Here is a 24701-nt window from a genome sequence, read left to right as displayed (position 1 = left end):
AGCGAGTCTGAGGGCGTGGGCTGGCAGCAATATCAATTCCTGTTAAAGTGGTTGCTTTTACAGCATTGGGCCCCTCACAAACACACTGTGATCAACTTTATACTGTGACATCAAAGGTGACAAGCAACAGAGCAAAAGCAGCAGATAAAGAAATCAAATGGGTATTAAGTGATCAGTGACTTTTATCGACCTCTGCCAATGTCCAACAACATTAATCTGCCAAGCAAATATGAATATAAATGTACATAGGTCAGACACTGAGCACATAGGTGCAATAAAGGATAACGTCTCTCATACAAAAAAAGTCTGTCTCGATGTGTGTGGGACATGCAAGTAAGTACTAAGCTATTGTACACAATCTTTCTTAGAGTTACTGAGTTCTTGTCGGTTAGCTCTACAGGTCTGGAAAAGCTCAGGACATTGCAACACAGCTTCAGTGCCACAGCTGCCACACACTGAGAAATTATTATTATTATTGTTATTATTATAGCTCACTCAAGCATCTAAAAATGAATGCTGTCTGATGATTTGATTTATTAGGTGGCTCCATGAGACAGACTTTTGTGAGGTGAGTACACACACATTTAAATTCACTTGTTGACTACTACTGTTTTATTTTATCTGTGATGAGCAATAAATAGATGTTTACAACTCGTGAAATGTTTTTGGGTGTAGTTATTCTTTAAACCATTTGTATTTAACAGTGCTATCCAGATGCCACAGGTATTACAATGTCTGGAATAGCAAAGCAGTCATCTGGCAATTATTTTGAACTGACATTGTGAGTAAGACCACTCTTCTCGTGGCCTCCTGTCATTGATGCTGAACGCCAGCTAAGATTAAAATACCTAACAACATTGCAATGATGCCTGCAAAGAAGAATGTGATTTGGATTTATCTTTTTTATTTTTTTTTAATATATGAAATAGTAGCCCAGCATCAACAAAGCCTGAATCTGCTACTTTGCAGATAAATTGTTCATTAAGGGAAAGAGCTGTGGGAATACAAAAAAGCTACATACGCAACAGGCAGTAAGTGGCAATGATGCATTTTGGCCTTCTTCCATGAAGGTAAATTGGATTGTTAAAGCAAGTGCCTTGAGCTCACTCTCCAATCTACAAAGCTGCCATGGACATCCACACTTGAATTGAGGTTCTTCAAAAATAGATGATTTGTTATATTGTGGCTATCTAGACAACAATTTGAAAACAGTATCAGCTGAACATCTCTTGTTTTCCTATGAAACTGGTGTGGAACAGAATTCCTCCTGAGAAAGAAAAGATTATTTTCCGTCCTGATAAATGTGTCTGTCTTTTGTTTTATCATCTCATTCATTCAAAGGAAATGCAAAACGGAGCGGGCAATGTCAAGCCCTTCACTCTGGCTCTCTCTTTGCCTAGTGTGCTTTGGCTTGAGTGATGAAGTGCTTCAGGGGACTGAAAGTGGTATATGCTGCTATAGCCATTACATCTTCTCCTTCTGCAGAATATTTAACCCTCCTCTGTTGAAGAAGTTTGTTCCTTGTGCGTTCGAGCATAAGATAGATACAGTAGAGTCTGGTTTCAGAAGTAAACAGCAGTAAAATACTGTCACTTATGCAGCACACAAGTCTGAAGAAATCTCTATTGCTGTGCAATGTTACCAGGTTAGGACTAACGGCAGTGGGATCTATTCATGGTCTGTAACCAAGGGAGCTCCAAGGTACTCGTCTGAAGATGTAGATAAAGAATGTCACCTAGGCATGATTGCTAGAGCAACTGCACACACACACACATACATACACACCGCATTCAAAGAAAGAATTGAAACAATGTCCACATCAGCCAACCATGACGAGCCTGACAGGTAATCTTAGGAGAGCAAAGAAAAGGGCATTCAATATGTCTCTGCCTTGAGTCTGTGTGTGTGTGTAAATATGAAGATGAGAAATGGATTTGGTCATGTTGGTGTGTGGAAGACCCAAAGGCCTCGCTTAGAGCGGGGACCCTCAAACCTCACATCAACCTGCGATGAAAAACTGAGGCAGGGAAGAGAAAGATGTGCACATAAAATGTTTTTAAGTGATCTTTCGACGGTCTAGTTAGATTATAAAAATAAACTCAAAACTAATAATCATATCGGTAATAACACTTTACATATAAACTCATTTATGATATGTTTTATCTAAAACACTTATTTAGATAATCTCTCTCCTGGAAAAGTCCACAAAAGCTTTTAACTCTTTACTAAAAAAAAAAAAAAATCTCACCAAGCAAACATGAAGCAATGCAATACTGCAGCAGGAACAGTCGAAGGAGACACACAATACTCACACACAACACCAATTGTATTCTTTTTACTGTGGTCTTATATATGCTGTATAACTTACAGAGTAAGTTATACAGATTTTACAAATAGCTCTGTATTTCTGTGGATATGATTTTACACAATGCAAACAATCCTCTGTGAATTACAAAAAAATCCAAAAGTCCAATAAAAACTTCCATATTCTGTAGTCTGTCGCATTGAGACATTCAAAATATCAGCATCAGGTTATTACATAGTACCCACAATGCGGGGGCATTTAATTGTACTGTCTCCATGTCTCACATCTCAATCTTAATGCCAAAATTTGCAAAGAGATTTGAACAATTTTCTCTTCCAAATCAAAAGCAGACACTCAATTCTTTTCCTGTGCAGACAGAGGAAGAAGGTACTGCTTCAGCTGAGGCCCATCTTCCACATGATTAAGCCATCACAATGTGATATTATTATGAAGACTAGACCACAGTGTGCAGCGTATTTGCTCCCACACAAATAGAACACTAATATACAAGGTTAGAAAATGAAGCTAGAGGAAACACATCGCTCTATTATTTTCCCCGGCTCTCAGGGCTCCATGCACACATAACCACACAAGCACATTTGAACACATCTGGTATATACCCGCAGCCACACACACCCCCTCACAAAGGAAGCAAAACTCAACAACAACTAATTAGTTTGCAGAGATCCTTCTGTTGGAGAGGATTGAGGGGAGCTGAGGTGTGTAACACCAATTCATCTTTTCCCACTGAAATGGGCAGCGAGGAGGTCTGAGCCCATCACATTAGCATGAAACAGTTTTTGACAAAAACAGCAAAATAGAACAGCGGGCTCCCAACCTCCCAGAACACGCCACACACTGGGCTTAGTCCCGTGCTACTCCACAACTTGGCTGGAAAACAAAAACAACACACTAACACAGGGGTGTGCAGGTTTTCACACCGCAGAGTACACCAATGCTATACACAATGCATCATGCATACACAGCCCCTGAAGTGTACTTCACCTGGGTGCAGAGCAGGAAAAAAAAAGATGACAATTTGTAATTTGGTAGTGGCTGGCAAGAAACAAACTGGAGAGGCACTATATAAGCTAAAACACACACGTGTACTGCATCAATGTGTGTGTGTCTGCATTCCTGTCTGTATTTGTGTTTTGCTTTTTTTCCCTGGATGTGAACATGCACACAAAATCACATGAAACTGGTTCTTTTTTTTTTCTGCGACAGGCCAGAAAGTGATCAGTAGAATATTGAAACGATTTCAAAATGGCCTGAAATCATTATCTTTACCCAGCCGGACATCCCCTTCAACAAAAGCGATCTTTTCCATCCCAGAATATCAGGTGTCACCACGACTACCTGCTCTGACGGACCCTGTCAATGGCCAGATTAACACGGATCGGTGTTAGCTGCTGCCGCTGCTGCTCTGATTGAATTCAACTGGGCTTTCTGATGCATTCTGTTGTCTCAGGTAAACAGTGGTTTGTACAGTGTCAGACAGAGATAATCCTGTACATAGGGAGGGATTAGCCTAAATCAATAATGACTGCACACCGTGAGCATGTTATGGCAACTGGCATCTACCTCACAGAGGTGTACACCTGTGTTTGCTCAGGTTTTGTTTTGAAATCAAGGGGAAGAATTAGCTTTAAAGATGCAGAGAGTACATCTGTGGATTACATATGAGGAAGTTACCTAACAGAAAAACCCACATTCTGTCAAAGATTTAAACATTAAACCTGAAGTGTAATTTCACTTATCTGTCTGTTTCAAGAGAAATGAACAGATTCTCATTTATGAGTAAAAATTAAAGCTATAATTACGCTTTGAATGTGCCAGTAAAATTCCAGCTTTTTGTCTGGCACCCAGTGAAATGAATATTCCTTTCATTTAGTCAACACTGAAGCTTTGCTTGCAAGTTCTGGTCCATATCCTAACCCTAATAAATAAACCTTACAAGCAAGACTACAAGAGTGTCTTGTAGCTGACAGCAAGGAAACCAACACAAATAACACCAGGAGCAGATAACTGCAAATTCAAGAATTCAAGGCTCAAATCTGTTATGGTACTCAGCAGTGCCCATATTGGACTGTGTCTGTATTATCAGAGGACGAAGCAAAATTTATAAGATTGATCTTGCTAGTACATATGAAGCAACACGTACTTCATGTGTACTTTAAGGGTGGCTTTAAACAAACACACTGAGATCATCTCTTCAGCATTTTGTTCATGCATGGAAGAGCAAAAGGGAGGCATGAAGGAAAGAGGAGGGAGTAAGAGAGAGAAGTAGTACGAGAAAGAAAGTGGTGCAATGAGAGGAAAGGTGGGGAAAGTGAAGGAATGAGCGCAAGAGAGTGAGAGAAATGTGGGAGAGGGATTAACACAATTTCAGCAGAAGAGATGTGAGTTTGAGGGTGGTGGAGGAAAGCGAAAAGGGAAAAGAAAAGGAGAGAGACTCATTAATGCAGGGGATGGATATGGCCCATTAGGTGATTCCCAATAAGACTCTCTGGGCCGACTAATTCACCTGCAATCATTTACCCTACAGTAGGTTTGATCACAGGCACAAAGGCCGCATGGTAATCAGCATGCAGAGGAAATAAGACTGTCTCTCAGCTGAATACATGCAGAGACACGTGTGCGCACAGATTACATAGCGCAGGCACTTTCTCTCTTTTTTTTTTCTCTCCTTCTAAGTCTCTCACACAAGCTCACTCTCACAATGTCTCAAGGTCATAAACAATTTTGTTTCCTTCCTGCCGTGCTATTGGTGTTTCTACCATAATTAACAATTAACCTTTAATCGAAAATGCTTGTCAGAGCTCACACTTAACATGTCCATTAGTTTCATGTCAGCGCACAGGCAATATTAGCAGCCTTCACACACTTAATATCTCACATATTCCAGAGTACACAAAGCTTGACCTTCTAGCTATTGAACAGATGATTAACCTTTATGCTCATTTAGTCTCTGGTTCGCTTCATTACTTGATGAAATTTTAATTACAAAGCTGAAATCATGTTCCAAGAGCCCTCCCTAGAAATCCATATCTGAGCTCTCCCTTGAAGACCATCAGCTAATGTGCAAATTGAAGCCATCCACGCGTTTTGTCTTATTTCACTACTAGGGACAAAAAAAAAAAAAAAAAAAAAAAAAAAAAAACTTCAGCTTGAGTTTGGGTTTGGGAAATTGTCAGTTCAAACTTTTGAGTGAAAAAAATCTCCTGGCACTTCAGAAATCCTCTTGGCCCTCAGTATTTGTCATTTTTTAAAATTCCCAATGCCATAAGTTGTGCATTCTGACTGCTGAGTTGCAGCAGGAGCCAATATTAAATGGTTCTTCAAACCTCTTCGCTGATTCAAGGTCCAGAGCTTGACAAGAAATTCTCCAAAGCAGATGTTGTTTTCAATAGTTAATGGAAAGACGGAACAGATATCTCCCAGAGCAGAACTCACAAAACCCAAAAGAAACAGACATGTAATACACCTAAACAATATTCAGGCCCACAAGCACAGACAGCTAAACAAAGCTCTGTGTCAAATCAAAGCACACAACGTATAAACTAATGCAACTGAACTCATGTTTGCATTAATTCTAGTAAAAATACAAATATGCACCCACTCACAGCCAGGCATAGTGCAGGTGAACTCACACAGGGGCACATTACTGGTCATTGGGCAGTAAACAGGTTTATGTTATATTTAGCTGTTTGCTCCACTTTTGCACTTTGGCTTGTCCCCTGTAAGCAGAAACAGAGTGTGCAGAGAAGACAAGGCTGGCAGCTCTGGCTCAGCTGATGCCAGTGCACAGCATCTATTGTTCACCTGCGGATTTGGGAACAAAAACAAGGTGTTGTGTCGTGTCATCCCAAGCGACTCCCTGTGAAAGAATAACCTGCTTTCCAACTGCAATCTGTATCATAGACAGAAGCCTGATTCCCAGCTAATGCTCATTAAGACTATAGCAATGGAGAGGGATAACGAGGAAACACAGAGAGGACTTTAAGCCAGATTGGTCTCAGCTTTTCTTCAACATGTTTTGAGAGGAGGAGGGAGGGAAAAGTGGGGCAACACTTTCCCTGGCATCTCTCATCATGCGTGAATAATGGAATAGAAACACGTAGGGGAAGCAAGGGAGTGAAATTGGGACTGAGATTCCAGCCATTAGATTTTCATTTTATCTTGAGAATGAGAAACGAAAAAAAAACCACACAATCAATTTATGTAAAGGCTACTACCTTAAACAAGGAAATGTTCCTTAATCTTAGACAACCATGAGTACTTCATCCCAGTTCCTTAATTATGTCAAATTTTGTATAATAATCTTGCTAAAACATTATGGTCTTCTGTAAGGGAACTACGGCAGAGTGAACAGAGAAAGGTCTTATGTAGGTCATCAACCTCATCAGGAATTAACTCTGGGAAACAGAGAGGTACACGAAGAAAGAGACATATAGTATAAATTGTGAGAGAAACAAAAAAACATCTAGATGTATACCAAAGATGCAAGTTGGCTAAGAGTAAGAAGCTTAAATTTAGCTAGGAGCAATCAAGGAAGCTTGGCAACATCTGTAGAGAGTAGGATGGAGAAGGGGAACAATAAAAAAAAGACAGGAAAAGAAGAGAGGAAGAGCATGAGGAAATACATAATAGCAAGAGTTTTAGCACCTTAGGTTGCACACCTAGACAGGATCACGTCTAGCCAGCAGCCACTGGAAATGCCAATTAGAGAAAATGAAAACAGCTGAGGCCAATGATGGATAGCTCCTGTACTCACTGGCAGATAATTGAAAGCATTAGCTCTTCAGTTATTATCAAAAAACTCAAGCAGAAGACTCTCTGAGTCCCTGTCTCAGCTCACATTCTGTATTACAAAGCCAAGGATCTGAGTGAGTATTATCAATCAAAAGTGATTCAGTATTCAGTTATTCACAATAGAAATGATTAAGATGGGCTGCATCAGAGGTGGCTGCCACCAGCTGTCAGGTTGATACTCTAATTACCTTTCCTTTCTCTTTGGTTTCAGCTGCTTTACTATTTCTGATTATACTGTAAAATCATTGCTACTTCCCTCCCTGTTTCCCTTCCTGAAAAAGTTGTCTTGTTTTTAGAAGGACCACGATGCATTTTGATGTTCAGTCAGAGGAGCTTGTTGAGAGGCTTTGGGTCTATCAGTTAAAACAAAACAAGAAATAATAACCAAAATTGCAGCTTTGAAGTTTTCAAAAATGCGCACGCACACACACACACACAGACACACACACACACACAGCCATAAGCACTCTTTAGTGACAAGTCAAATGAGCATATCAAACTGCTCTCATACTCAAACTCCTTCTTACATTATTCACTGACATCTTCTCCCTTGTTTCTCGGGTGGTAGAGTAGTTACCTGCTCCTCTGACACATGACAACTCCCCTTCCCCCCATCAACCTGTCAGCTGAATTTGACGGGCTTTTTAAAGGCCTATGTGAGATACGTTTTGATCATTAGCACCCCATTTCTCAAAAAGAATATGTGTCATCTAAAAAGAACTTGGGGAAAAGCTTTATCCCATGCAGCCTCTCCTCCATGGAGCAAGTTTCTTGCTCTTCCTGAGGAGGCAGGCAGTAGTTAAAGTATCAGAAATATACTTAAAGTGTGCTGCTCTCACCCATTAACTATCCTTGACACACGACAAATGTGTATGACTCTCATCCATTTTTCTTGGAGTTTGGACTGTCAACTCTGTTAGGCGTTTACAGATTCATGATCGATCACACAGACCATTAAGAACTGAGGAGACGACTGCCATGTGCTGATGCCCCTGCTGATTTTTAGATGTATTTATTTATTGAACAATGAAATAAAGAAAAAAAGTATTTATGAATTGTATAGAGATCTGCTCCCTCCAGTGTATTTTCTGTGTGTTGGTACCTTCATACAGATGTCACTCTCTACTCTTACAAACTGCTGTAGGAAGGGACCTGTGAACTAGGCAGAAATAAAATGCTGAACATTATGATAATCAGCCTGAGACACTTCTCCTCTTGACTTAGTATAGTTATACCATGACCATGGCTCTCCACACTGCACTGACCCACCTTGAGCAGAAGGGGACATATGTGAGGATTCTTTTTATAGACTACAGCTCTGCATCTGCTATTGTCCCTGGCAGATTGGTCACCAAACAGCTCGACCTGGGTCTTGGTAAATCCCTGTACATGTGGATCAAGGACTTTCTATCAAACTGCCCACAAGCGCTCAGAGTCGGTCCCCACCTCTCCCAAGCCTGGACCTGAGCACCCGCCCACCACAAGGCTGCGTGCTGAGTCTCCTCCTCTGTTCCCTTTCTACATATGTCCGCATCCCCACACCACAAGCAGGAGCAACAGCAACAGGATGAACACACACTCAGTGCATTCGCACAAACATGCAATCTAATATAATTAGACTGCATTTTTTCACATCTTGCATTGTACATAAAGATGATCTGCTGTTGTGTTGCAGACACATCTGACCAAGCCTATCTAGAGCTGCTATGAAGTAGGAACCCCAGGTGTTACTAATAACATTAACAATGGCTGAAGTCTCCTGGTAAGCCAATGTCAATGTGTCAGTCAACACAGACAATACCAGGAACATGAAACTGTGCCCCTTTGCACCTGTGCCTATGTCCCACTGAGACATGTCAAAATGTCTTCTGTGAAAAAAGTCCTAATGCTCTTGTTGAGTCTTGTCTGGTATATACATCAGCTGCTTCACACAGCTGTGTCTCTATGACAGTGTGACACCTGAGCTAGTAGTATGCTTACATGACAGGTGAGCCTCCACGGCTCAATCATCTCAGGCAACGGCAATCAAGCACAAAGACAACAGAATGATCTGTAGAGACAGAGGACTGCCCAGTCCAACCTATATCCCCTGTCTCTTGCTATTTACTGCATGTCTTATCTGTTTTCCCCTTATTTTCTGTAAAGCACTTGTGATAAAGCTGTACTGTATACAGCATATATAGTAGGTTCACTGATAAAATTGACAATATACTACAGAGAACCATTAAGAGGACAGAAAAGATGTCATTTCAAGTACACATCCTCAGGCTAGTTTGGAGCGTGTAACTGAACCTGTCTAGCATGGAGGTATAATCATCACTGGATTTGCTACCAGCAGGCGTATTTTGTTTTATAAACATGTGGAACATCGTGTAAAGCCAGGGTTTCAATCACTCTTGTTTGGGGCATTTTATGGAAGTAACAATGAGCAAAACACCTGTGAGCACATTAAGCATGCCAACAATTCAGCCCCCTTTAAACATCAGAAAATCATCTGCATGCTGAACAACTATCATTATGCAAGTGATTAAAAATCATAGTGCCTGTAGAACCAGAAACTTTACTTTTAAATTTCACAGTCCTCTCTCCACTATAATTTCAAAATATGGACCACATGACTCCTCTCAAATTCAACCAACTCTTCATCAACATGCTGGTGTTGTGGCAAGCAGGCTCTGAGCACCATGACCAGGAGCAATCTTTTAATAATTCAAAGTGTTTCTCATTCAAAATCTGCACGATTGTGGCAAAGGGTTGTGGTGCATCAACCACAACCTGTCTGCCACAGAGGTGTGATGAGCATTAGTTTTGCCTCTGGCAGATGGGTTGTTATGAAAGGAGGGGGCCTGAGGAAAAACACCTGGGATAGTTTGCCACAGCTTCCCAATGTGTAAATGGAAATGTGTAAACCTGCTATCCGTCTGCACAAAATGGACATGGCCACTGTGATTACTAATTCTTTTTTCCTATACACAACACAACAAAAGGTCCAGTTCATATTTTCTCTCTACAGCCAATACAAAATGCACATCAAAGTTCATTAGCGCCTCGTCTTCTGTGTTTACAAGTGGCCTGATTGGTTCATACTGACATCGTGGCAGCAGGGTTTTAAATACTGTGAGCAGGAATGCCAATGACCTGCCTGAAGCTAATGGTCCATGCTGTAATGAAACAGTGCAGATACAGACTGATTACCTGCACACCTCCCACTGCTCCCATTTCAGACACACCAATTTCAGTTTGTCTCCCTTCATTAGTCCTTGGTCCTGACCAGGCATCATGAACAAGGCTGTTACATACAGTTCCAAGTGTGGGACATTCAACAGTGAGAAAAAGCAAAAAATCTTGGTTTTGGAGAGAAAGACAGGTGAAATAGGTGTATTCCACACAAGTGCATGTGTACAGTCTCTGTATTTGTGTATCTGGTACAGCCATTTGCAGAGCATTCAGAAAGTCTAAAGAGCTGTCCACTCTTTTCTCATTTCACACAAAAAAAATCTTGTTTCTAACAATCTTGGAGCATTTTTTGCAAACTCCAAGTGGCTTTCACATGTCTTTCACTGAAGAGAGGCTTCTGTTTGACCACCCTGCCATGAAGCCCAGACTATCCTTCTGGAGATTTCACCCATGTCTACACAGGATCTCTGGAGCTCAGCCAGAGCAACCACTGGGTTCTTGGTCACACCTCTCTTATGAAGGCCTTTCTCCCCTGATTGCTTAGTTTGGCTGGTTGTTCCAGACTTCTTCCATTCAATGAGGCCACTGTGATCTTGGGGATATTCAATGCAGCTGAAAATTTTTGTAGCCTTCTGTAGATCTATGCCTCTCTATATAATATATATAATCTAACAATTATAAAAAGTGAAAGGAGCAATAGTAGAAGCTCACAATCTGAAAAGTAGTGGTTGCTGTGTGTCATCCTCAGAGCATGACGAAATATATAAAAGTGAGATAAGAAAGTATACTTGATGTATCCACTCAAGGAGAAAATGCTGATATGGGACAAAAGCCCAAGATATTCCCCGAAGCACCCAAAATGAAAACCTTAGGTCGATGCCCTGCCAGAGGAAGGTCCAGTGCAGTTAGCTACTTAAAATTAATTGTCAAAGAGAGAGCTAATATGGTGCTAATGCTAACTCTACATGTGCACTCAGCATATTCTGGAGATCTGAAGTGCACTGAGGACAATAAACTTTCGCAGTTAAGTACTGCGAGGGAGCTGTTAAAGCTGGAAGGCTCATTAGGATACAGGTTTGACTTGAGTTTCTGTAAGCTTGAACATTTACATAGAGAACTACTGTGTCAGCATCACAGAGATTCAACTGCTACCATAATAGAAATAATGAAAACAAAAACTGGCTTTCCTCCTCATCTGCTTTAGGTTGCTTACCTTGTATTCATCCCTGTCTCTCTTTCCCTGACTGTTCTCTCTGGGGTCCAGCCTGTATCCCATATCCCACACAGGTCCTGCAGTGCTCTACCTCCCCCCTCGTCAACATCTGTTCCCTATCCTTGCCTAGTGCCAGGGGCAGCTCTCAGCCAAGACAGCCATACCATCGGCACCAGCTCTGTCCCTGCCTGCCAAGCATCTGATCAAAGGGGACAGCTGTCGAACAGATCTGCATGCCAGCCAGGGTTGCTGCATGAATGAGAAATGGGCAGAGGAAGGGAAAAAATAAACATCCAACACCATCACCACCACTGCCCCAGCCAGAAAAACAGTTTGATTGGTTGTGGACAGCTGAAGCCATACGCCGAAAGCCTGGAGGAATCATAGTAGTCCGTTTTTACCCACAGCAAAGAGAATAATTAGCAGATCACAGATGGCAATGCCCAGAGGAGTACAGGGACAAGAGGACAAGGAAATTAAATAGATTAGATATTGTCTTGTACCCTGTGAGAGGCTCATACACACGATAAGGGAGAACTTATAGTGCAGTTTAACTCTGTATATAGAGCAAAGCATTGAGAAGGCCATGGTAAAGGTTTGTTTGCCAGTGAGATCACATATACTGAGAGTAAGGCACCGGGGCAAATGTGAAACAGCGGAATCCCTGGATGATTCAACTCGATATAACAGACAGTGAATAGAGGGATTTAAGACATTCATTTCATAAGGCCTTTGGTCAAACTCTTCATGAGACCCACAAATTTTCTAGCTGTGCCCCTTGTAGGCATCACTGAGGTTAACTGCTGAGTTACTTACCTTTGCATGCATGAGTATGTCCCAAATATGCCTCGTTGGAAGTCTGATGATGAAAGAAACTGGTGTCTTTCCAATTGATTTGGGTTTATTCTACAAAAAATAAATGAAGTCAGTATAGCAGCTGCAGAAACCGGGCCTACACATGTACACCTTTCATCAGCAAAAGCAAACAAACTGTTTGCTATGTTCAGCTTTCAATAAATCTATCAAACAAAATCAATTAGTTCACCATAATCACAGATAATTACAATATGTGGAAATTTCATTATACAATAGTGGCTATATTTGTTTTTCATAATTAAACTGAAAATAAACAACAAATGTAAAACAGACAGAAAGCACAGTGTCACACTGTCACAGTGGCTCTGAGGCTGTACACAGCAGAGTCGGCTTATAGATATGCCAACAAGCTCACAGTGGCAATGCTAACATGCCAATGTTTAGAGAGAAATGTTGACCATGGTGAACATCTTAGTTTAGCACGTTAGAATGCACACATTTGCTAATTAGTGCTAAACACAAAGATGCAGCCAAATGTTGATGGGAACATTTAGACTAAAATTTTGCCCAGGTGATAACCAAAGTCATCAAGAATCATCTTATGGTGGCCATGAATGTCTGTAATTTGTTTTGGGGTTTTTTTTTTTATTGCAATCCACGCCACGGTTGCCAGCATATCCCCAGATCCATAATAGTGTGGCTAAAAAAGTGTGAAACTGAAAGTGCAGTACAAAAGAACAGGGAGAGGTCACGAACTTAACTTACTAACTAAATAAATGAGAATGCTACCCAGTTAGCTGTTAGCTTATCTTCAAGCTAGCACGCCACAACAACATGACACACTCAATTAGCATTTTTAAATTTAAACACAGCAAAGCTGGGCCACACTTAGAGCCCCTGAAAATAAAATTTATAGCAAGTTTAACACTCGGCGCAGACTCACTTCTTTTCAGAAACACTTCCAGCTGATGGAGGAGAGTGGCGCAAAATCAAGCTGTCTCCAGCACCGATCCCAGGCGTCAAAGAGCAGGTGCCCCACGACAATGTCAGCCACGAACACGTTAATTGGGGAAGAATTAAAAATGACAAACTATCTGGATGGCGTCTTTAGCGACTTATTAGACAGGGAAATGCAACATCTGGCAGGTGTACCCGTAACAAAAAAAAACCGCATTTAATCCGACTTAGAAAATATATTAACGTGACAAACATTAAATGTCATCTCCAAGATGACGCACGATCCTCGACTCCGCTTTTCGGCGGTCGCGCTGCACCTTCGCTCAGTGCTTCCACCAGTGGCCGGAGAATCTATTACAATAATACTAAACAAAAAAATAGAAAAGACGACTGAGTGGTCAGCAGCATCTGATTGGACCTTGCAGTGGGATTATTGACTATCCTATTATTTGCTTTTTCCAAAATAAAAAAAAAATTTCAGTCTTAACATCTGAACCCACACGAATGACGCAAAGTTCTCCGAAATATTCAGATGAATGGACAAGACAACTTCACAGCTCCATCTGCTGAGGAAGATCATGTGATACAATTAAAGATCCAGAACAGTTACGACATGGACCTTGAGTTAAGATCATTATGGTTACAGCAAAGCTTACTGCACCCACAAGCTAAAAGTCACTCCTTTTTTTTTTTTTTTTTTTTTTTTGCCTCAGTAAAGTTATCTAACCATTTTTCATCCATTCCACAGTTCTGTATGTAATGACCATTATAGCCACAGGAGGCTGCTATGGCAGTCGGCCTTTAGTCTTGCTGTTTGATGAAGATTGAGGACGCCTGGCAGGATGCCGCTGGTTAGAGTTCCCCAAGGTTCAGTCTTCCATGTCAGCAAGCATCTATCAGTTCCTACCAGCTCCACGGGTGCACTGTTCTGTAGCTGAGCCTGACCCCTGAACTCCATTTGGAGGGCCATAGAATTTCATTTACATTGCTATCATATCATAATTAAACCATCCACTGTATGAGTTGTGTTTTTGTTGTACTGCAGAATGCTAATCTCTGCTCAGTCTGGCAAGCAAACTGCACCTCACTGGAGCTTGACAGTCTAATGTGCTAAGTCACAGAGAGCCGCGTCTGAGCAGGATTAAAGTTCTTTGGAAAGATTGCTGATAACTCATGCAATCCTGTTTTGACTAAGTTTCACATGAGCACATTGAATTGTTACAGTAATTAAAGCAAATCCGCCTTCCCATATAACCTAATTGTCACATTAATATTAATAACAATACAAATACACTTCTTTTTGCAATGGGATCCAGTCAGGAGTAAGTACCCCCTCTCCCTCGTGAATGCTATTTTCTTACTTACAAAATACTTATTTGCCTTTACAAACAAGTTGATTCCTGCAGTGAATTACAGAAGCTGGAGTGGTAAACTAATTAAAGCACCTCAGGGAACCCAGAGGATGTGAGCACACTGTCTATAAGGAGTTAGAATATGTACAGTAGCCCCAGATCCAATTAGGGTGCACTACCACTTGGCTACTGTTGCATTATTGAAGCGTATTATGGGACGGCTGGACCATAAGAGATAGGGAGTGCTATTAAGAGCAAACCTATCCACCATGGAAAAGTTGTCCCCTTGAATTAGTTTGTGTTGAATATATGCAGGTGCAAGAACAGAAGATAATGGAAATGGATCTGGGCACTGATATGTCAGTAATCACTTTTCTCCTGAACTGTAGTAGAAAGGAAAAAGTTATACAATGATGACTTGCTTGTTAACATTTTTTTGATGATGAAAGAATGAAAGAAAGTACTATGAGATTAGGAAGGAGCAGTCAAAGGAAGGAAACAACCAATTTGACTTCGGTGTGGTCTAACAACTGCAGCCTCAAGTGTACAGAGTATTTCCAGTTGGGACATAATTTAATGTGCCAAGTTGCTAAAATGAGTCGATTTTACACCGTGAACTCACTTGTGCAGTCAGATTTGATTTATAAGCACTAACAGGCCACAGGACAGCCAAGCAAGTCCAAGGTAAATGTCTTTAATCGAACATCACACAATCTTTAAGTTTAATTAATGCATGGAGCTGCAAGTGAGCGATGCTGCTCAAATGGAAAAAAGTGGGGGGTGTTTTTTGGAGTTTGATGGGCTGGAGTAAAAGGTGAAGATGCTAATTACCTTTCATCGCTCATTCAGAGTTTTCAGTTACAGCTCAGCATGCTCTCTGGAAACGTGTAATAATGATACAACCTCTCAATGCACGATCAGTTCCTTTGATAAATAATAATGCTACAGTCCTGGCTGGATGGCATTGAGGAGCTGGCAGTAATGAGGCCTGTATTCCTAAAAAAACAGGTGTGGGTGTATAAGATGCTTTTAAATGTAGGGGGGGGGGGCAGTGCTGCATATGAAACACTTTCAGCAGTGGGAGGAATTTCTGATCAGTGTGCATCAGCGAGATGAATTCAACTACGCTACCTTTCAGTATTTACAGTGTTAATCACCCATCCCAGTCCCAATTCAATAAAAGGGGCAGAAAAGAGCAAAAAAGACAGCAGAGTGGGGAAAGCGTACTTGTTATAAAAATTTTATTTAGAATAAAACAACATAGCCATATTACACGTAGTGTGGTCAATCTATTTTACATACCTCAGGAGAAGCGACACAGTTCTGCCATGGTACGGTTCATCATGATTGTAATCATTAAAATTATCACCAACATCGTCGTCAGTCTACAGTCAGAGGAGGTTATAGTAGTGTTGTTCAGTCTCACAAGTTTTACAGGATAGCATATAGCACAACAACACAACGCAGTGAGGGACCAGTGCTAGAAGGCCAGTGGAAAAACCAACAACAGATAAAGTAATACTCGTACAGGTGGCTAGCTTCAGCAGGCCACAGACCCATTGTGGTACAGTAATAATAACTTCTTTTTTTTTTTTACTTGGTATCTCCTCGTTGCAGTGTATACAAATACAGTAAGCTAAAGCATTAGAATGCTAAACCAGGTTGTTCATGTTCTGTAAATGATCACAACTGTTTTAAACAAGTTTACGAACCACAAAAACAAAACTGTGTCTATGAGTCTGAGGTAGCAAGGCAATCATGGCTTTCCTCTGATTTCTGAACATATATCTTTAAAAAAAAAAAACTATTCTACATAATGATGGTGGGCCTCTTACAAACCCAGATTCAGAACAACTTTAGATTTAAATCTATATTTTCCAAAACTTCTCACTTTATACACAATCCCACTTTAATTCATCAACTCTTATCTCGTCTTCCACTCGTGGAATGACAAACTGTATAGGCACAGAAGGGGTAAACTTTACATTAACAAATCGCAGTCGACGCAAAGTCTGCCGGCATATCAATGCTTTAAAGGGGAACTTGACATCAAGCATGCTACAAGATAGATTTTTAAAACAAAACAGAAGCTTGTGACAGTCTAAATCTTCAAACTCATCCTTTCAGCCACTGAATGTTATTACTCAGGAACTGTGCGTGCTCCCAAATATGGAACAAAAGCTGTGGCTACTTCCGTTGACAATAACAACTGGGGGCTCAAGGGTTCAAAGCAGTGGAATGACAAAAAAGACTGTAACAGTTTGATTCCCAGTGAAGGAAGAACTTAAAAAGAACAAAACACAAATCCCAAACCACCCTCTGAAAAACAAAAAGCTTGTTTTGCTATACAAAGCCCCGTGTCCATATACTCATCTGCATATCTAAACAAATCACTGACAAATGTTGAACCAAGTTCAGGTACAATCTACAGATCATAAAATGTACAATTTGCATAGTACAAGACAAGGTGGTAAAAGTAGTTAAGTTGTCCGGTCCTGTGCGTCTTTGGGATTTAGGGTCGGGAGGATTACTTGTTTGGGAATGGTTCTGTCTCTTCCAACACTCACTACACACAGACACACACACACACACGCACAATCATGTGTACATAAACAAACACACACCATCCTGTGTGATGACTGTTCTCACATCACCTGCAAAACAGAGAACACAATCATGAAATCACAATGTCGGATCACAAAAGTTACACATTTTAAAACACAGATATGTGTGTGTGTGTGTGTGTGTGTGTGTGTGTGTGTGTGTGTGTGTGTGTGTGTGTGTGTGTGTGTGTGTGTGTGCATTTGGGTTCAAGTAGACCCACTGAAAGTTAGTACTTTGAGTGCAGCAGGTGAGCCTGCCTCATTTCTTTTCATCAAGACATCACTGTGTGGAAACATCACGAGTTGGAACAAAGTAATCGGGTTTGAAAGCTGGTAAATGGACTGCAGTCCCTCAAGCCAGTTACAGTCCATTAGGAGCTCAGTGTGGAGGAGAGGGAGGAGGTGGGCATGGATGATACAGGAAAGATTTTAGAAAACATAGCTGTCTTCATAGTAATGGAATTAGGCACTTAAACCTATTCACCCATGCCTTTGCGTAAAAATCAGCAGAAAGTGTATTGTGAGAGGTATTTGCCAAGGACAATGTGAAAAAGAAAAGATTGAAACGCTGAATGAAATAAATACCACTAAAAGGAGAGTGTGATTCACTTCATTTCCTACATGTACTGAATGGAAGGTGCATATTATGGGTGTTTTACAGTATCATGATAAACTTGATCTGTCTTGATTTAAATTTCGAGGTGTAAAATGCTTAAAGCGGTAAGTTGAAGTGCGATGGTCATCAAAGAGGAAAGTAGAAATCAATCAAAGGGAAAATGTGTGAAACAGCCACCACAAATGGATTCATAGCAAAGAGACAGCTCGACTGGCGTGTGAAGGCATCATCTGTGTGTGTGTGTGTGTGTGTGTGTGTGTGTGTGTGTGTGTGTGTGTGTGTGTGTGTGTGAAGAGGCAAACCGAGCAGTTTAAAAAGACACTGGGAGAAAGGAGGAATGGAGCGGGCTGAGGAGCACCAGGCTGGGGTAAATAATTACAGTGGGAAGAGGTCAGTGCCAACAGATCTCGCAACAACTCTGTCTCAAAATGCACTTGGGCCTCAGACCGGGGGAATGAGAGGAGCTGCTAATGGCACTCCCCAGAGATCCATTAGCTGTCTCGCTCTCACAGGCCACCAAATGTGAAAGGATGAAGCAGGTGAAGGCTACAGAGGGGACTGCTTTTGTGGCAGCAGCTGTAATCACCTCTAAAATGTTGCTCTGCTCCAACTTCTCTCACCTTTACCAATTACTAAAATACAGACCGGAAAACTCACACAATGGAGCAGACAGAAAGAAAGCAGGAGCTTCCGTACAAGCTGCAAATACACAGACTGATTCACAGTATTGTTGTGTGGAAGAACTCCGTCTTACCTGTGGTCTCGAGGAGAGGCTTGAGGCTGTGGGAGACAAAACAGAGACAATAGAACAGTTTAACACTTGAACTCCCCAGTTCATTTCTGTTTTTACAAGTCTGCACTAAATCATCAGCCTCTGGGCCCCTCCCACATATTCATGCACACACACTCAGCTCTGTGCTGCTCGGTCCCGATGCCTCAGAGCTGTGCAGTAAAACCAAATGCTAATAATGCTTGCTGGAGTGTCTGCCAGATTAGAATGGATTTTTAACTAAAGCCCTCATAGGAGGTTCAACTCTGAAAATTCGAACCCAATTTAAGCGAGTGAGCTCTAACCCGCTTTTCAAAGATTTTTATTTATTTTTCTATTTGATTAACATCCCCAGAGGTAGATATTCTTTCAAACTCTGCCATAAAGAGTAATGAGGGTCTAAGATTTTTCCTGGTCATATCAAATACTAAACTGAAATGATAAAAAAAGGAAAAAGAAAAAAAACACAAGGCTGAATTTAAAATCTGTGTGTTTGAGAAAGCATTTCAATCAAACACTCAAAGTCACAATGCAGATGAGTCCGCACACACCACACAAACAGTGATTCCAGTTTTTGGGAAAAGCACACCCTATACATCACTCTTCACTGAAATACAGGACAAGACCTTTTGAATTCATGACTACAGATGAGTGCACAGCTGTTCGAGATGCCATTATTTATAAATGGCACTCCACAATGTGCGCACACTCACTCACACACACACACACACCATCTACAAACAAAGCTGAGTGACAGTGTGATGTAAAAAAAAAAAGAGAAGAATAAAAGCAGAGCAGGAGGGCGTGAGATCGTGAAAAAGGAAAGGGAATTCAGAAGGACTGACAACCGGTGATAGGAAGTGAAAGAGGCAATCAAAAGATGGATGATGAGTCTAGTTGAAATTGTAAATTATGTTGATTGTATCTGGAAAATACCACCGTTTCTCCCCTTTCTGTTTTTAATGCTTTTATTTCTGCTACGTCAAACTATCATGGCATGAATTAAAAACAAAAACAATAAAATGGTAAAATGTAAAATGTAAAATGACATAGGTAGACAAGAGAAGAAATTTGTATTTTTTTATGGGAAACTTCATGTGTTGGACTGTGCACAAACAGAGGACTAAAGATTTTCAGTTCACATATTCCCAAATTCAGTCGATGCATGCTATTTCACAAGCTAGCACATCTGCAAATTCCAGTTTGATATAGTTTTAATCATAATATGTAAAATGTAAGATAACAGCAGCAAAGATTAAAGCTCAAATCAGCCTTTTTCCTGAGCCTTAATTTATCAGTTGATTAACTACAGTAGTTGATCGACAGAACATTAATTGGCAACTACTATGATAACTGATTACCCGTCTCAGTCATGTTTCAAGCATAAATGCCAAACATTTGCTAGTTTCATCTTTTCAGCTGTGAAGATCTGCTGCTTCTGTTTCTCATATATGGTAGTAAACTTAGTATCTTTGGGTTTTGGGGTCTTAGTCAGAAACAATAAGGAGAAAAAACTTCAACTGTTTTTTGTTTCACAGACCAAAAGATTAATTGAGAAAAGAATCAGAAGACTAATGATTAAAGTAAATGATTGTTGCAGCCCAATATTTTTTTGCAACTCAAATAAAGTCTGAATTACAATTTACTGGAACTAAACATTTGTCATATTGCTGTTTGAGGAAGGTACAAACTTGCCTAATTCACACATCTTATACGACACACATGAAGTTTCCCTGTGAGGGATGAAGTATGAACAGTTAAGCGGAGTGGCGTGCGCTACTTTTCTGCTGACCAGCGACCTTGTGACAAAACACAAATCTGCCCTCAGAGTCTGGGAAGACACGGTGGGAGAGAGGAGGAGGAGGAGGAGAGGGAAACTTACGACTGCATGCAGGGAAGGAGTTGTTAATCTGCTCCATTACATCTGCCAGGTCAGAGCTGCTGTTGTGGGAGTCCAGCAGCTCATCTGAACACACACACACACACACGCACGCACAGAGAAGCTGAATTTCAGTTACCACAAACACACTTTAATCTGGTACCACACCACAGAGAGCAACAAGTTTCCATTTGCAGAGAAACAATGTGAGAATCTTTACAGTGTTGTGAGCAATGTTCAAACTTTCAATGTAAAAGCTGTAAAATGTAGCTTCTGCCACAGTGACTCATTCCCAAAGACAGATCCTTATATATCAAGGACAGTAGTAGCATGAGTGTGTTTGTCTTTTTAAGCTTGAGTGTCTCACCTGAGTTTTCAGTGAGTGGCCCTTGATCTTGCACAGAAGGAGAGGACACTCCATTTACCCTTGAGTCTACCTCCGGCTGATACAGAGAGAGGGAGAGAGAAGAAAACAAAAAAGAAAACTCCATCATTATAAGATAATTATTCCGCTTGGCATCCGCTTGACAACTTCAAAATTAACAACTACTGCGCTCAAACCGACTTGGCCTGCAGTAAGTTTGTGCCCCGAAATGTTTTGAATATCACTGAACTGACTGTTTCAGGCACAGGCGAGATTTTAGGCACGTACTCAGAGATCTGCAGATAAACCGATTATGTGTGACCCTGTTTTTTCTTTTTTTTTTTTATCATTAAGATAAATAAACATGATAAATAAATACCTTGGATTCAAGTCACAGCTGATAAGAAATGTCTGATTAGAGCAAAGCAATTTGTCAAAACAATGACAGAAAAAGCCCAGTAACTCCAAAAGAAAAAAAAAAAACACAATGAAATTCTATTTTAATCAATCAATTAGACCTGAGGGTTTTTGTAGCTAAAACACTGTGGACTTCTGATCAATTGGTGAAAACATGCTGTGCTGCTCTGATGCACAGAAGCAAATACTTGAGGTTCAGTGACATTTACGGCTGAATCCCATATTCCCTCTTCCCTTTAGCTTTCCAGCTGCCAGAAACTAAATCAATGTTCCCTCCCCTCCCGTATCACCCCTCTTCTTCTTCTTCTTCTTCTCCTCCATCTCCTGGTGCCCCCGGCGCGAGTAAAGGCTAACATGTTGGAAACGTCTCTAGAGCATACTCAGTGTCTTGAGGCTCGTCTTAGAATAGCTAAGGTCGGGGCTTTGGTCAGCCTTCAGGAGTGTGAATTTAATGCGTGCCATCAGGCTGGCTGGGTTTATTATTCTGCAGCTTGGCAGTAACGCTGCGATTGATGGAAAGACATGTTGACGCATTGTCAGGACTCCGGAGACTCAAATGTCTGACGACAGAAGTTCTTATTTAGAGCGGGGATGTTTGTGCAAACGCAGATAGTTGTGCGTGTCATTATGTTTGCATTTTTTGTCCTTCAGAATCAGCATCAGAATCACATTACTCCAGGACCCGTTGGCAGTGGTGCAGAAAAATCTCAACAAGTCACATGTTAAACTCAGTGTTCGCAGGGAATATACAGTGCTAAGACACAGCACAAGAAATTTGAGTTTATTATGAACTCCAATATGAGTGGTGATATGTACAGTAATTTAGTTTTTAAGTATTTGTACTTTACTACATTTCCATTTTATACCACTTCATACTTCACTATATTTAAGATAATACTTTTTACGCCACTACATTTATTTGACGTTAATGCGTCAATGTTAATGCATCAGTAGCAACATAATATATGACAGTATAATACTGACAGGGGACGTTACGTTGACTAATGAGCACTTTCACTTTTCAAGATTCATGACTTTTACTTACAAAGGAGAACATCTAAATTTCAGTACTGTAGTGTTGATACTTCCACTATTCAACATATTAAATATTAAGATGCATTCTGTGTGTATATAAGTCAGTGTGATAGCAACTACATCTACAGTTAACTACATCTACAGTTTAAAAATGGAGGGACATCTCCACTATGGTGAAGGCTGGGTGAACAAAAAACTTTTTTTTTTCCTGTCAAAACATTGATCCTCATCCATTAAAAATCTGCCGAGTCACATCAGATGCCTTCCTCCGGCTGCATTTGTTGTGAGTTATTACTGTGCTTTCAGCTCCACAGCTACCAGAGAGCCAATACCTGCCCCTGTGTTTGCTCAGTCTGATTTGTCAGGACTGCTGTTTGTTTGGCTTGAGGGTTGCGCATTTCTCACTTGGCACAAACAATCCAACCTCAGCGAGCAATTAGGCCGCGCATAAACAAATCTGGAAGTTACTGATAGAGGGACGGGAGACGGATGCTGGACTCCTGGATGGAATAGTAATGATGTGATTAGGATCTAATTTGAGCCTTAATGAGCAGGTTTTGTAATTCAAAGGCACAAAAAAACAAAGGCAAAAAAACTGAATGGGTTGTCGTGTTTTTCCTATAGACATGCTATGTGGGAGCTGAGACGTGCACAAGGACGTATTAATGTCAATGAATTATTTGAATGAATCCATTTCATTTAGTGGAAGAATTCTGCATGAGTGTTTCACTTTAAATGAGTTTTTTTATTTTTATTTTTTTAATATTTTATGAGTTGCACTGAAGCAGCCCCGCCAGCTGGTGTGTGTGAGTGAGTCTATGAACTGTGATTACTGCCCTGCTGCTCCTCAACAACAAACCTAATGAACTAGAAGAAAAGGCAACTTATTGCAGAAATAAACCTGAAATCTTTGTTGTGTATGTGCAAATTTAAAAGGCTGCAAAAATCAATCAGCTTGCCATTCAGCAAAGACCATCAATCCCCTTTTTTGCAGCTAATTTGCTAAATACTGTATGTCCCTCATATTCTACTTTGTTAGTCTGAACCTGTGACTGTTTTTGACAGATATTGGTTTTCTGATTTGACCAAAGTAATTTTATTTTTAGAAAAAAATATTATTCAGCTCTTGTTACTTTGAAAACTCACTAAAGAAGTCCTCCTTTTAAAGATGACAAATGCTGGTAGCTGACCTTCATACCACATTTTTGTGATTACGCTACTTCAGGTTTTAAGTCCTTGTCAGTGTTGTTTTCTGCCTAAGCATCAAGTCTACAGCCATTCTTTCTGCAAATGGCCTCTTCACAGCTGCAGTTTGAATCTATTTCGACCAGTCCACTTTGAGTTGTCAAGGAGAGATCCAGAATGGCAAGAAAAAACCTTGAGTGCTTTTTTTTCTGGAGTGACGACTATTCTGACAACGTATAAGTCTATTAATATCTATCTGTGCCTTCTCTCAGCCATAACCTGTGGCTTCTTGGGATAAAACTGTCCAACAAATCAGTGTAAGTGTTATGTCACCTGGTGCAATAGCTGTCGGAGGCGGTGGAGCTGAGACTCCAGCTGTTTGTTGTGTTCCTCCAGGATGTGCATGCGGGCCTCCAGACGACCCTTGTGCTGTCGTAGCAGCTTGGCCTCAGCTAGAAGATCGGCCTCATCGGGATGGGTAGAGGGTCCCTCTGACTCCCAGTGGCTTCCAGCAGGGGCCCCTCGCTGGCCATGCTGCTCCTTTAGCTGCTCATATTCCCTTTGCAGGGTCCTGGGAAATAAGGATTAAAAACAAAAAACAAATCTGTCACATGTATACACCACATCTGGGATCATTCTGTTTATTTTTATGTACCAATCTATCAAAACGCACATATCACATATTTTTTACAAATATACAGTTCATACGGTTCAGGTTGTTACTATTTTTATTATTATTTAATTTTGTTGTTTTTTAATTCCTGAAGGAAACAGAGCTTTTAAAAGCTTCTTCCTCAACTCAGCTCAACCCCAACACTGGGGTGCCACACAAAAATACCACACTCATGTTTACCTCTTTTTTCTCAGTGAAATCCTATTTGAAGTGATTAGTCAAACATAAAGGACCCCCCACCAAATCTGTCGCCTCACTCCCTCCTCACCCTCTCTCTCTCAGTGCAGAACCATAAGCTGCAGTGCTTTACTTAAGTTGGCATTTATGAGCCTGGCAGTAAAGCTCTCTCTCTCTCTCTCTCTCTCTCTCTCTCCGCTCTCCCAGAGAGGCTGTGTGTATGGGTAATCAGTGTTAAATCACTCCAGTTGAGCCACTGGCTGTGGCAAAGGCATCTCTATAACAATAGATCGTACAGTGACTCTGTTTTGAAGCCATCTCCATTTCCTAATCAAACCGGGGAAGGAC

General features: G+C 40.8%; 1 protein-coding gene across 8 annotated transcripts in view; it reads right to left on the bottom strand.

Moving 5' to 3' along the window:
* Window positions 1-15859: 15859 nt before the first annotated feature.
* Window positions 15860-24701, bottom strand: part of utrn (utrophin) — a 168661-nt gene continuing 159819 nt past the window's right edge. For 7 of the 8 annotated variants that reach the window (XM_041064681.1, XM_041064679.1, XM_041064682.1 and 4 more), the window contains 5 exons: window positions 23837-24074; window positions 20870-20945; window positions 20506-20589; window positions 18609-18634; window positions 15860-17289 (listed from right to left, as the gene is read on the bottom strand). In XM_041064681.1, the coding sequence (XP_040920615.1) occupies window positions 17281-17289; window positions 18609-18634; window positions 20506-20589; window positions 20870-20945; window positions 23837-24074 (433 nt within the window). In that variant the 3' untranslated portion in view covers window positions 15860-17280. The remainder of the gene's footprint in view (window positions 17290-18608; window positions 18635-20505; window positions 20590-20869; window positions 20946-23836; window positions 24075-24701) is intronic. The other variant, XM_041064685.1, reaches the window with a different exon arrangement.

This window comes from Toxotes jaculatrix, chromosome 19, assembly GCF_017976425.1.
Source record: "Toxotes jaculatrix isolate fToxJac2 chromosome 19, fToxJac2.pri, whole genome shotgun sequence".
Classification (NCBI taxonomy): domain Eukaryota; kingdom Metazoa; phylum Chordata; class Actinopteri; family Toxotidae; genus Toxotes; species Toxotes jaculatrix.
The sequence above is the reverse complement of the archived record's forward strand: the minus strand, read 5'-3'. Positions and strand labels throughout refer to the sequence as shown.